Consider the following 13187-nt stretch of genomic DNA (forward strand, 5'->3'; position numbering starts at 1 on the left):
TATTATTTACATGAAATAAATTTGTTTATTACTTGTATCTATATATTAAAAAAGTTGGTGAATAAATTAATCGACAGGGGTAGTTATAAAGTATATATTTTTTTTCTCGGTAACAAAAGTTATAAAGGAGGACTAACAACAAACTACAAAATCATCTAATTTTTGCATCACTTATTTTATTTCTCCATTATTTAAATACCTCAGCCGCCCAGCACAGCCACCCAAATTGCTCTCCTTTCTTTCTCCAACAAAATATCTCATCACAAAGACACTATACCACAGCACCAAAAATATTCTCAAAAAACACCACACTTAGAAACATTTGAGAACAAGAAGAGAAGAAGAACTAGAGATGAAGGTTACCTTACCCTTCTATATCTTCTACGCTTTCTTCATTTCTTCTTGCACCACTTTCCATTAACTTACAAAAGTCAAGAATTCAAACACAGGCCTTCTTCCTATATAGTCAGTATATCAAACTTAAACTATGAGCTTAGAGGATTCTTTCAAGTCTCTCTCTTTAGACTACCTTAACCTTCTTATCAACGGACAAGCTTTCAGTGATGTTACTTTTAGCGTTGAAGGTCGTCTAGTTCATGCTCACAAGTGCATTTTAGCAGCTAGGAGTCTTTTCTTTAGGAAATTTTTCTGTGGACCTGACCAACCAGCTGGTCTTGATCCTTCTGGATCACGAAACTCATCGTCATCGCCGAGGGCGGGGAACTCACAAGTGATTCCTGTGAATTCAGTTGGTTATGAAGTTTTTCTGTTGATGCTTCAGTTTTTGTACAGTGGACAAGTTTCAATTTTGCCTCAGAAGCATGAACCAAGGCCTAATTGTGGTGAGAGGGGTTGTTGGCATACACATTGCACTTCTGCTGTTGATCTTGCTCTTGACACCCTTTCTGCTGCTAGATCTTTTGGTGTTGAGCAGCTTGCATTGCTTACTCAGGTCTCCTTGTTAACCTTCAATCTTGTTCCTTTTTGCGCTCTCTCTCTCTCTCGATCAGTGTGTGCAAATTATTTTCTTGTGTTTCATTTTGACATAAAATAGCTGAACCTTTAGAGTGCGTTTCTTTCATTTGCTGTATCTTTTATTTGGTTGATTTTTTGAACATCCTTTGCTGAATTTGGTGCTTATTGAAGCTGATGTGTGGTTTTATAGGATTTCCTCAAGTAGGTCTGCCGCTTCTTCTTTGAATTGATTTGTAGAAATTCTTCTGTGAATCGCCTTATTTCTCTTATTGGTTAATAGTGTGATTCTATTATTGCGTAGAAGAGTGAATTTTATGTTGATTTCATGCAGCATTTTGATTTTCTTTATTTGGGTCTGTCCTATTTTTTTTCATCTCACAGGCATGACTTTCTACATTTAGATCCTGATCTGGTCTTGTCTCACACAGTAATCTGTCTAGATCTTTCTCATACATTCACCTTTCCTCATTTGAGTCATGGGTTGGCTACGCTTCAATAATTTAAGTACTGTTCTGAAAGAACCAATTGCATGTGTTAACATCGCAACAAATTCCTCATTCTTATCATCATGACTAGTAGATGTTAGCTCACAGTTTTGCTTGAACTTGAAGGTTTTAGCTCATGTGTGACCCATTCTTGTTTTTCGACTTGTAGAAGCAATTGGCTAGCATGGTGGAGAAAGCCTCAATTGAAGATGTCATGAAGGTTTTATTAGCTTCAAGAAAGCAAGACATGCATCAACTATGGACTACTTGCTCTCACCTAGTAGCCAAATCTGGCCTTCCACCAGAAGTCCTTGCCAAGCATATTCCAATCGACGTTGTTGCCAAGATCGAAGAGCTTCGCCTTAAATCCTCTCTAGCTCGACGGTCGCTTATTCCCCACCATCACCATCACCACCATGATCTAAGTCTGGCTGCCGATCTTGAAGATCAAAAGATTCGCCGAATGCGACGTGCCCTAGACTCTTCAGATGTTGAGCTCGTTAAACTTATGGTTATGGGGGAAGGCCTTAATCTAGATGAAGCCCTTGCATTACACTATGCGGTCGAAAATTGTAGCCGTGAGGTGGTTAAGGCCTTGCTTGAGTTGGGTGCTGCCGATGTCAACTATCCGGCTGGACCAGCCGGCAAGACCCCATTGCATGTTGCAGCCGAAATGGTATGCCCCGACATGGTAGCTGTATTGCTAGACCACCATGCTGACCCTAATGTTCGGACTGTGGATGGTGTAAGTCCACTCGACATACTACGGACACTCACTTCAGATTTTCTATTCAAGGGAGCTGTCCCAGGATTATCACACATTGAGCCTAACAAACTTAGACTCTGCCTTGAGCTAGTTCAATCCGCAGCTCTTGTGCTCTCACGCGAAGAAGGCAATTCAAGTACTCCTCCCAACAATGCCATTTATCCACAAATGAGTAATGATCCTAGCAACAGCAATATTGTTAGCCTTAGCCTTGACTCAAGACTGGTTTATCACAATCTCACTGCAGCTCAATTGGGATGCAAAATGGATGGAGAAGACGAAAGCAGTCATAGTCGACATGGGTCTCAAGGTGGTTGTGATCCCTCAATGTATCACTCTCATCATGACTACTAGCTCGCTCAAATGCTCGAATATCATCCATGAAGGAATGTGGAGATACGACAAGCAATCCATTGGAACTCATGGAATGACTAGAGAGTTATAGAATTGAAGTAGAATTAATCATCCATTTATTTATTGTGTTGTTCTTCCTTTGTTGCTATCCCATCCTTCTTCTTGTATGTAGGTTTTGATGGTCATATGCAATGCAATGCCCTTGAACATGACTCTTCTTGCAAAAGCATACAACTAGAATCTAAGCTAGCTTGCTCTGATTGATGGAGGAGATATGCAGGTCAATCTTTTCAACCAGGCCTGTTCAAGTTATTTTGTATTTATTGTTTGTCTACTAATATAATGGGGTACTTATTATTTCTTCTTATTGACTTGTCCCCCTCCCACCTCTCCTATTCATATATAATTCTGAACTATATGAAAGGAGTTAACTATATATCACACTATATGAAGGGAGATATATCTATGGATATACAACATTTTGAAGCTTTATTTGTTTGGAAGTGGGAATTTTATTTCATATCCTAATTGAGCAGAGGGAAATTAGCTGTCTCTTCACCTTTTTTTTTATCTGCGCTGCATTCTTTTCACTTGAATACATTTCATGGTTCTTGAATGAATTAGACTGGGTTTGTTGGTATGCTTTATATTTTAAGAGCATAGAGTTATGGATATAGCAGTGGGTTGTCTTGCATGAATGCAACAATGAGGTGTGACTACACGACACTCTTATCAAAAAATCTGAATCCCCCCCACCTAAACACTCCTTTTTGCCCTCCCTTGCCTTTCTGGTCTCATGTATATTCAAAGCTCACATAAATCTGAACACTTTTTAATTCTGTTTTTCATTGCGTTGCAACCTCAGATGCTAATCTTGTAATCTATCTGCTCCCTAACTTGTGGTGCAGTGGTGCACATTCTTGATTATCATAAACTTTTTACTAAGCATTATGCCAATACCTTAATGAAGTACATTGTTTGCTATCAACCAAACCGATCTTGAAATAAGACAGTGGCCAGAAGCCCAGAAGTTGATTGAGGACTCAACTTTCTTGTTATATATACTTCATTTTCTAAAAAAACTATCCCCAGGTATTTCTTCCGGAAGATTATTTCTAAAAAATAATTATTTTGGAACTTCGATGGAGAAACTTTCACTGTATACTACAGCTTCGAGTTCTTAATCAACGATTTTTTTTATGCCACAAGGATTTAAGGATTCATAAAAGGTCGATGAATCTGCCATGCATGTTTATATATAAAATCCCCTTTTATAACCATATAGTTTTTTGTGTTAGTATAGTGAGCAAAACAATTAAAACCTAGATCGATTGTTTCTTGAGCCAAATATGGTTTTTAGTCTTTCCACTATATATCGATCGAATTGAAACTTGAAAGAGAATACAAAATAAATATAATCAGTCTACCTTATTATGATTTTACTTTATTTTAAGTTTCTAATATTATTTTTAGTATTTCCTTTTAGCATGTGGCATTTTAAGTTTAAAACCCCACATGCCTACATACTTAAAAACCCCATATACTAAATTTTTCGATAGGCTCTAATATAAAGAAAACCTTAAAAAAATTATAGTTATGGTTTCTATTTTTAGGAACCATTTCAGAAGAAACTCTATCTTAAACAACGATCTTAAACCTAAAAATAATATCGACATTCCATCCTTTGATAGTTGAAAAACAAACTCAAAATCGTTAGGGCATTTATAAATTTTGGATTAGGCTAATTTTTTGTAGATATGATTTCTTAACTATTCTAAACATTGTCACAAATAATCAAAAATTTCTAAACTTGACAAATATAATATCAAAAATGGTAAAAATGAACTGTCTACAATTAGCCAAATTTTGTAAATTGTTAACTACATTTGATAAGTTTGGAATTTTTTGATTGTTTTGATTATTTGTGACAATGTTTAGAATAATTAGGAGATTATATATACAAAAAATTAGCCAAATCTAAAATTTATAAATGTCTTAAAAATTTTGAGTTTGTTTACGTGTTAAGATAAAATATGTTCTTAGAAACCCTCCCTATGAAAAAACAGTGAGGCCTTTTGCCTTTCCTTTGTCTTTTAAATTTAATGGGAGAACACCGAAAAATTTAGTATGTGGGCATGTGGGTTCAATAGTAGATTGCCATATGTCAAGGATAAAAACCCCACATGCCCACATACCACATATTAAATTTTTCGATAGGCTCATCATGGCTAACATCCATATAAGGGTGTCAATGGATACTGTTTAACCGGAACCATAGAAAAAATTATAGTCACGGTTTCTATTTTTAGGAACCATTTCAGAATGCTCTCAGCTCGTTCCTACGGGCACCTTCCATTTCGTGTTGGGGCAGATCCAAAAAAAAAAAAATTAATACAAATTTGTCATTGACCTAAAAAACATATTTTGTATTGGACACTCCTCCAATTACATCAAAGTGACCTATTGCAACTTTCTATTGTCCTTACCTTTTTCCCTTTCATCATACACTCCTTAAAACCCAATTCTCTTTCCCTCTATCTCTCAAAGCTCAACCCGTTTACTCACTATTTCTCCCAACCCTAAAATATAAAAATTTGTCTACTAATTAATGATGAAGAACATTTTGAAGTAATTTGATTGTATTTATTTTTTTTTAAATAAAAATAGTTAGTTGAAGTAATGAAATTGATGAACAATGCAATGATTAACCCATTGACGTAATTGTGTTTTTTTTAGTTGTATGTGTTTTTCAATTAATGTCATTTTTATCAAATTGTATGCGTGGACAAATTTGGATTTAAAATTTATATATCGGTTTAATTGAATTTGAATTTAGATTTGAAGAAAAAAAAATCACATGATTTTAGGAAAATTTTGGGCCAGACGACCAAGATGGGTCTTACAAATCACTACCAAACCAAACGAACCCACCATGCCGTAGAAATTGCTCTAAATCGTTGCGGCAATGGTCGCCCCAATATTGACACAATAAGATCATTTGGAACTGGATTATCCGACCTCACTAAAGGCATCTCTAATGGGGGGTGTAAACCGTATAGAGTGGAAATTTTACACCCCAAATATAAAAAAACTCTCTCTAATGGGGGTGCTATACCGTAGGTAATAGTGTATTAGCTAATAGAGAGGGTGGGGGAATTCCCTCTCGCTATTAGTTAATAAAAAGCTCGGCGACACTCGAATTTTTTAGTTGAAATAATTTTTCGAGGCGTCACTTGGAGTAACGTCCTTTTCTAATTCTAAAGTAATTTTTTAACTCGGACGTCACTTTAAGTGACGTCTAAAGTGACGTCCGAGTTTAAAATATATTTTTTTTTACACTTTTCCATTGGGGAGTATAGAGAGTGGATATTTATGAACTCTACAATAGTATACAATTAGAGGTGTAAAATCCTAATGGCACCTAAGTGATGCCTATGTGGATGTGCAATTTTACACCTTCCATTGGAGATGCCCTAAGTCGTCTTGCATATAACTAAATCGGCCCAAGCAACTCGCTCGAAATGGTTTCTTGGTGTGGCCTTCACAAGTCGTCTAAGAATACTGATGTCGGCTTCCATGAGTCGTTTGTGAGCCTTCCTCTCGATTTTTCTGGAAATCATTTGTCCATTCAACAAAATGGCTATGTGCTTAAATCTGAATTCAACAAAAATGGCGAACACTTCTCAAAACAATATTGTCACTTCGTTAATCTCATAGATAAAAAATACACTGGCAAAGACGTACTTCTTCCATGGCTTCGGTTATAAGCAAATATCCATTTCTTCATTTCCCAAATTTCTTCTTTTTGTACTTGATTGCTTTACAATGGCTTGTAAATTTGAGTGTATTAGAATTTCGGTGGTAGGAATGCAGGATTTGATTTGTGAATTATATTGAGTTAAGCATACTAGCACTGAAGATGATATTCTTGTGTTTATGTTTTCAAATTTTTAGTCCTTGGCACTTCCATTCTATATATATGATTGTCCTCTGTGATTTGAAGCTTTGTGTGGTCTGTCTAGTACTAGTATCGATCTGGATGGTAGCTGGTGGATAGAGATGAAGGATGGAAAATTGTATGTAACCGGGAGTAACTGGTTTTTCGGTTTATTTTTGGTATTTGTTACTGCCGGACCCAATTTGTGTTGGGCGGACTAAAAAAAAAAAGATTATTACAAGTGTGCCATTGGTTTCAAAAAATCCAAAAAAATAAAAATTATTACAAGTATGTCATTGATTTCCAAAAAATTGAATTCGAAACACCAAACTTAAAACCGACGGCTAAGTCCCAACGACTTGGCAGCCACCTAGGGACTTAGTCAAAGACGACCCACTCGGGTCAAGAGCCCAAAAAACAGAACTTTGAATTTTTTTTCAAAGTTCAAATACCAAACGACATGCCACATCGTTTTGGCCATGTCGTTTGGGATTTGGACTTATAAAAAAATGGCCACACCGTTTGGACTTAGAAAAATCCCCAACGATATGGCCACACCGTTTTTGACTAAATCTCCATGAATATGGTCACAATCACCCAAACTTAGTCCAAAACGATGAAAAAACATGTCGTTGGATTTGAACTTTGAAAAAATTCAAAGTACGTTTTTGGGCTCTTGACCCGGTGTGGCCGAGTCGTTTGGACTAAGTCACAAACGGTGTGGCCAAGTCGTTTAGGACTTAGTCCAAACGACCTAGCCGGGTCATTTAAGTTTGGGGTTTCAAATTCAATTTTTTGGGGACCAATGACATACTTGTAATAATTGTTTTTTTTTAGATTTTTTGAAACCAATGGCACAATTGTAATAATTTTTTTTTTTTAGGAGTCCGCCCAACACAAATTGGGGTCTGGCAGTAATAGAACCCTTATTTTTTGGTTAGGCTATTTTTGGTGGGGGTGTATAGACTCTATGTTGTGCCTAACATACGTACAGGCCCCAAATGGAGAATGGTGTGACCTCATTAACTTGTGCAGAAAAAAGACTCTCAAGTAGGATTGCAAAAACAAAACCGTTGACCCATCACCCGGTAGGGCACCCAGTTTTCACCCGTAACTGCCCAAACCCGCACCAACCCAAAAATAGACCCGCCCGCCCCGCCAACGTTTCTACGCAGTCGGGCTATGGGTGTAGGTTCTATGCTCAAACCCGACCTACCGACCCACACCGTGATATAAGCCGTTGACTCAACCCCGTTGACCCGCACCGTTTCAAGACTATAACTCCAATATTTTTGTATTTTGTTTATATTTTATTTTAACTTTTGTATAAATTTAAGAGATATGAACACAAACTTATGAGTTCAACATTAATTTCAAATGTTCAAGTTTGAACATTGGGTAAATAGGGTTTTGGGTTTTAGGGTTTAGAGTTCAAATTCAATTTTCGATTTTTGGTCCGTTTCAAGATTTTAACTCTAATATTTTTGTATTTTAATTTGTTTATATTTTCTTTTAACTTTTGTAGAAATTTGAGAGATATGAACACAAAGTTATGAGTTCAACATTAATTTCAAATGTTCAAGTTTGAACATTGGGCAAATATCAAGAATTTAAATTTAACTTTTGAATTTTGGAGAAAATATATGAATCATTCATCCTTGTATTAATTTTAAATTATTTTAGTTTATATTTTATTGTTTTGTACTATAGACCCTCACAACTTCATTTTATCTTGCTATGGAAGATAATCAATTTACATATTGTAAATCACGATAAAAAAGTTTCAAATTTTCAAATATATATGGTTTTGGGTTCAAGTTAGAGTTTTTCATTTTTGTTTATTTTTCATTGATTGATTCCATTAATTTTCTCTATGTTGTGAATTGGAAAGATATGACTTGAGAAAGTTTATTTTTTTGTGTAAAATTGGGTTAAAATGACAATTTCCACCCGACCCAAATGAACCGCCTAAAACCCGCCCCGTAAGCTGACCCAACAGGGCGGGTGGTGGTACTAAGACATAGCACTTCAACCCGCCCCGTCAGGAACCACTCGATTTGTATCCCCTAGACCCGTTATGCCCAGACCCATCACTATTTGACCCACAATTGACCCGACCCACCCCGTATTACACCCCTACTTCCAAGGCAGAAGTTTAGAGTAATACTATACGTACCAACAGTTGTACTAACAAATAAACACCAACTGCCGTGTTACCTAATTTTCCTGAAAACTCCATGCTGACTAGGATTCTCACTAACAAAGTTAATTTGCACCCCCATCTAGGGGTGATTTCGGATCGGATCGGATAAAGGGTTTTTAGAAAAATTTCCAATTTTTTTCGAATGGTAATATCCTTTCCAAATCCGATCCAATTATTTTTCGGATGACAATTTTTTTTCCGAATTTGGAAAGTTCGGAAAATTGGAAAATTTTCAAAAATTTCGGAATCCACATAATATGTAAGTAAATTGGAAATTTGAATTATATAATCGGATTCTCTTTTAGAATAACCATTTTTTTTATCTAGTTAATACATTTATTTATCAATCATTTTGAAATGTATTAATTCAGTAAACAACTTAGACCTTTTAACACGTTCATTCAGCAAAAAATTTATTAATATTAATGTATTAATTCAGTAAATAGGAATATGGGATAAATTGAAACATGTACTAGAATGACAATATTGATTTCTTGAAGTTGTAAGAGAGACAATATTCTACTTTTCTAGGGTTTTTATTTGGTTTGTAAACTATATATAGTTTTAATTTAGTAATTATATGAAATAGACCGCTATATGTTAAAAATTCGGAAATTAATTGGAAATCGGATCGGATCGGATTTTGAAAACACATCCAATTCCGATCCAATTATTTTTCATAAAAATCGGATATCGGAATTTCGGATATCGGAACACAAATATCATTGCCAAATTCGGAAAAAATATTGGATCGGAATTCGAAAAAATTGGGTTTTCGGAAAAAATAGACACTCCTACCCCCATCCAATATAATGTTGTTTCGTTCAAATTATTTTCCCTCAATCTCTCAAAACTTTTCATTTTCCCTCAATCTAGTCATTTAATTTGACTCTTTAAAACAAAATAACAATAAATAATAAACATTTGGCTTTCGGTAAAATTTTCTTGAGCAAACATCATTTTATCTTAGCATTACAGAAGACCCCAGATGAAAAATCTAGGCAAGTTTTTTTAATTTGCATTCCCTTTTTATTCCTAATATGGATGAGTGTATTATGTTCATTTATTATTTATTTTCTTGAACTTTTATCTCCATTCTACTCAAATAATTAAGATTAAAAAACAACAACATTTGCTTCTACCAATGGCAAAAGTACCAGGTGATTTTACAAATCAAGATTGAGGGGATGGGAGAAACTGAAGGGAATGAAGTTGATAAAAACAACTAAACTAATGTAGAACTCAGAGTTGAGAAGCCTGCAATGAAAATAATTTGTTAGCTTTGTTAAGGACCTCATTGAATTTTATGCAAGATATGGAAAAGAGATGAGATTTGGTATTTGCAAAAGAAGCAGTTCGGAAAATGATAATGGGGTTTGTTCGCATGAAGGAAAGGCTCAACACATATCACAAAGTTTAGTTAATATGTGTCCAGTATCAAAAACAGATTGCAAAGCTAGAATTACATGAGTTATTCACCTTGATGAAGAGTGGACAATAACCTATGTGATACTTGGAGTGTTGGACATAAACCATGGATGAGAGTGTAAACTTTGTTAGTGCAAATCCTAGTCAGCATGGGGATTTTAGGAAAATTGGATAATTAACACGTCAGTTGGTGTTTATTTGTTGGTACAACTATTGGTACGTATAATATTACTCAGAAGTTTATACAGTGTGCAACTATTGGCTATATATGGATGGAGGGAAATAGTACGTACGTAGAAGATTTCAGACCAAATCAAAATCTTGGGATCAACTAGCTTACTTTATTATTAAGGACCCACTAAGATCTATTTGGGCATTAAAATAGTCTTGATGCCTGATGTTGGAGATATAAAAGCCCTTTTGATCAAACTTGGCATAGATGTTCAATACAAGACTGATCAGTATGTTGCCTATTGTGGTATACTAGTAGACCATAATGGAATTGCATGTGATATTCACATTCACTAGAGGTGGAAACAAAAGATCGGTATTATATCAAGAGCTCATGGCAATCGCAATCCGTCTACAACTATGCCAACAACACAACTTCAACAAGATTTTGGTGTATTTAGATTCACAAGGGTCTATCCGTATCTTAACAGGTTAGGAGAATGCCCTATGGTATTGCAGCAACCTTCGGCCAGCCATAAAACACACAATAGATCAGTTGCAAGAGGTAACGACATACACACATGTGTATATTGAGAAGTGAACAAGAGTGTTGATCATTTAGCAAGACTTTCTTTACATGTTGATGAAAGTTTATCTGTAATGGTCCTCCTCTCACAAGTGTGTTAACTGAGATAAACGCAAATTATGTAAGCGGAGAAGTTTATGTAAGATTATAATCTTTTAATATAGGTAAGGGTCTGTCTAACCCTATTAATTATTTAAAAAAAAATATATATATATACATATAGAACCATAACCGAATGGTTTTTTAAACAAAAAAACCGGACTAGAATCAGAACCGAATGTTGTCGTACTTTTAACATAAACAAATATTGGAAAAAATATATATAAAAACTCAAAACGTTCATTTATATATTATTAAATTATATTTATTAGTGTAATATATAGTTTTCATGGTATTTAGTGTTATAAATAATATAAAAATATAGCTTACAACCTTAAATATATGGTTTTATTTAATTTATTATTATTGAATGACATAATTACTTATATCAATATTTAAAAAATGACTCGTTCATTTGGTATTTTTGTGTTTTTAGTACACGTTTTTTAATAAGACCAATAAAAAAATATGTGCAAATAGTGAATCTCTTAAGAACTGAAATGAAGAACCAAAACCGGAAATACCCACTAAAAACCGGTGGTTATGGGTAAAGTTCCACAATTTTAAGAACCACAGAGATCTGGAACCAGAACCAAAACCAACAAAATTAAATAGTTATTGGTTCTTACATCACTAAGAACCGGACTGTTGACACCCTACATCCATATCGATAAAATCTACGCATCTTTTTTTTTGTTTGAATGTGGATTATTGTGAAGTTTCAATTTAGCTAATTATTTATATGAGCACAGTAACAGTGGACCATAGTCGAGGAACTGATATACCTGATCACCTATACAGTAGTTAGTTGTGTAATGTCAGAAATTGTTTTGTTGGAATACTAAAGTTGCATTTATATAATTTTCTTCTTGAAAGGAAAACAAATTGGAAGAAGGCAAAGTTTTGCCCATTGTTACAGTGTTTGTAATGGTGTTCAGACGTTCCGCTTATGGATTTAGAACATATTCTTACTTAATTTAAGCATATGCAGATGATACAGTTATTCATTCGTCTTTCCGTCGTTAGCTTATAATATGTGAATAGCATATATACCCTCGCTAATAAATTCTGGTTTTCACTGGAAAAAATTGTGACCGTTGGTACTACTAAAGTCCTGAATGGTTTCAGTGTTGGTTAAAAACTACTCGCATAGTTGAATGCAGGATTTGGATTTTTGTTGGACTTAGCATGGTGCTACTTGGTGATGTCTTCTGAACTAGCTAGTTGGATGTAAGATTATTGTTATTCGGTCTTAATCAATGAATGGATCAACGGACTTGTACTATAATTTGTTCGACCTGTAAAGAATGGTTGATGATAAAAACGTTTTAAGCAATCATAAAAGTTGGTTATGTAGAGGAACTAGCATGGGCGGCTTTGAGACTTTGGGGCCAAGCCAATATTTTGCCATGGGGTCTAATCCGAAAAGTTTTTAAAAAATATATAGCAAAAATTGTCTCTGAGCGGGTGATAGTACCATTTGAGCCATCTCTTTTAGCATGTCTAGTGTTTTACTGAAGTAATATAGGTTATATTGTATTATAGAGGATGGGGCTTTATTTTTGAACAAATTTTAGGGGGCCCAGACTTTCGCATGTGTCGACTGTCCTCAGGGCCGCCCCTAGAAGACATATGGTTTGTTGCAGAAGTACTTGGTTTTTTAAGAGCATAAATTTCCATTGTCAATTTATTTTTAAGATATTGTAAGAATGTAGAGAACAAAACGTTACAAGAAAGTGAAAAAAGTAGAAATGTTGGTGGTGATTTGGCCCCGAGGTTGAGCACTATGAGAAATTAGCTCCCAAAAAAACCGCTATATGAACTATGTAGCACAAATTAGCTCCATGATTTGCAAGGCCAGTCATCTGCAAAATGCACCTCCCTCCAGGACTTGAGGTGGAGGAGATGTGTACAGGAAACAGCAGCTCACTGGTCACCTGCTGCCGTCTATATTTGATCCACTAGGGCACATGCATATTCCCAGGAGCCTGCGCAAGTGCACAACTGATATATAGTCAGATTCAGGCCATAGATGATCGATTCAGTCCATGTAAGCCGTAAACAGAAACAATGGACTGGACTAAAATTTGTACATGCAAGTTGCAACCAAATCAAAAGGAAGGAATTTGTATGATTCCCTATTTTGGGGCCTTGGTTGCAGCACTTTGTATTTGTCATCGAAT

At 35.2% G+C, this 13187-nt stretch overlaps 1 protein-coding gene across 1 annotated transcript; it reads left to right on the forward strand.

Moving 5' to 3' along the window:
- The first annotated feature begins 272 nt into the window (after positions 1–272).
- LOC147484322 (BTB/POZ domain and ankyrin repeat-containing protein NBCL-like) lies at positions 273–3066 on the forward strand. The gene is made up of 2 exons (XM_086580125.1): positions 273–952; positions 1630–3066. Exons 1-2 carry the CDS (start codon positions 488–490, stop codon positions 2578–2580), a joined length of 1416 nt encoding a protein of 471 aa, XP_086436251.1. The 5' UTR covers positions 273–487; the 3' UTR covers positions 2581–3066.
- The last annotated feature ends 10121 nt before the right edge of the window (positions 3067–13187 follow it).

This window comes from Coptis chinensis, chromosome 8 (genome assembly GCF_015680905.1).
Source record: "Coptis chinensis isolate HL-2020 chromosome 8, ASM1568090v1, whole genome shotgun sequence".
In the NCBI taxonomy this organism is placed as follows: Eukaryota; Viridiplantae; Streptophyta; class Magnoliopsida; order Ranunculales; family Ranunculaceae; genus Coptis; species Coptis chinensis.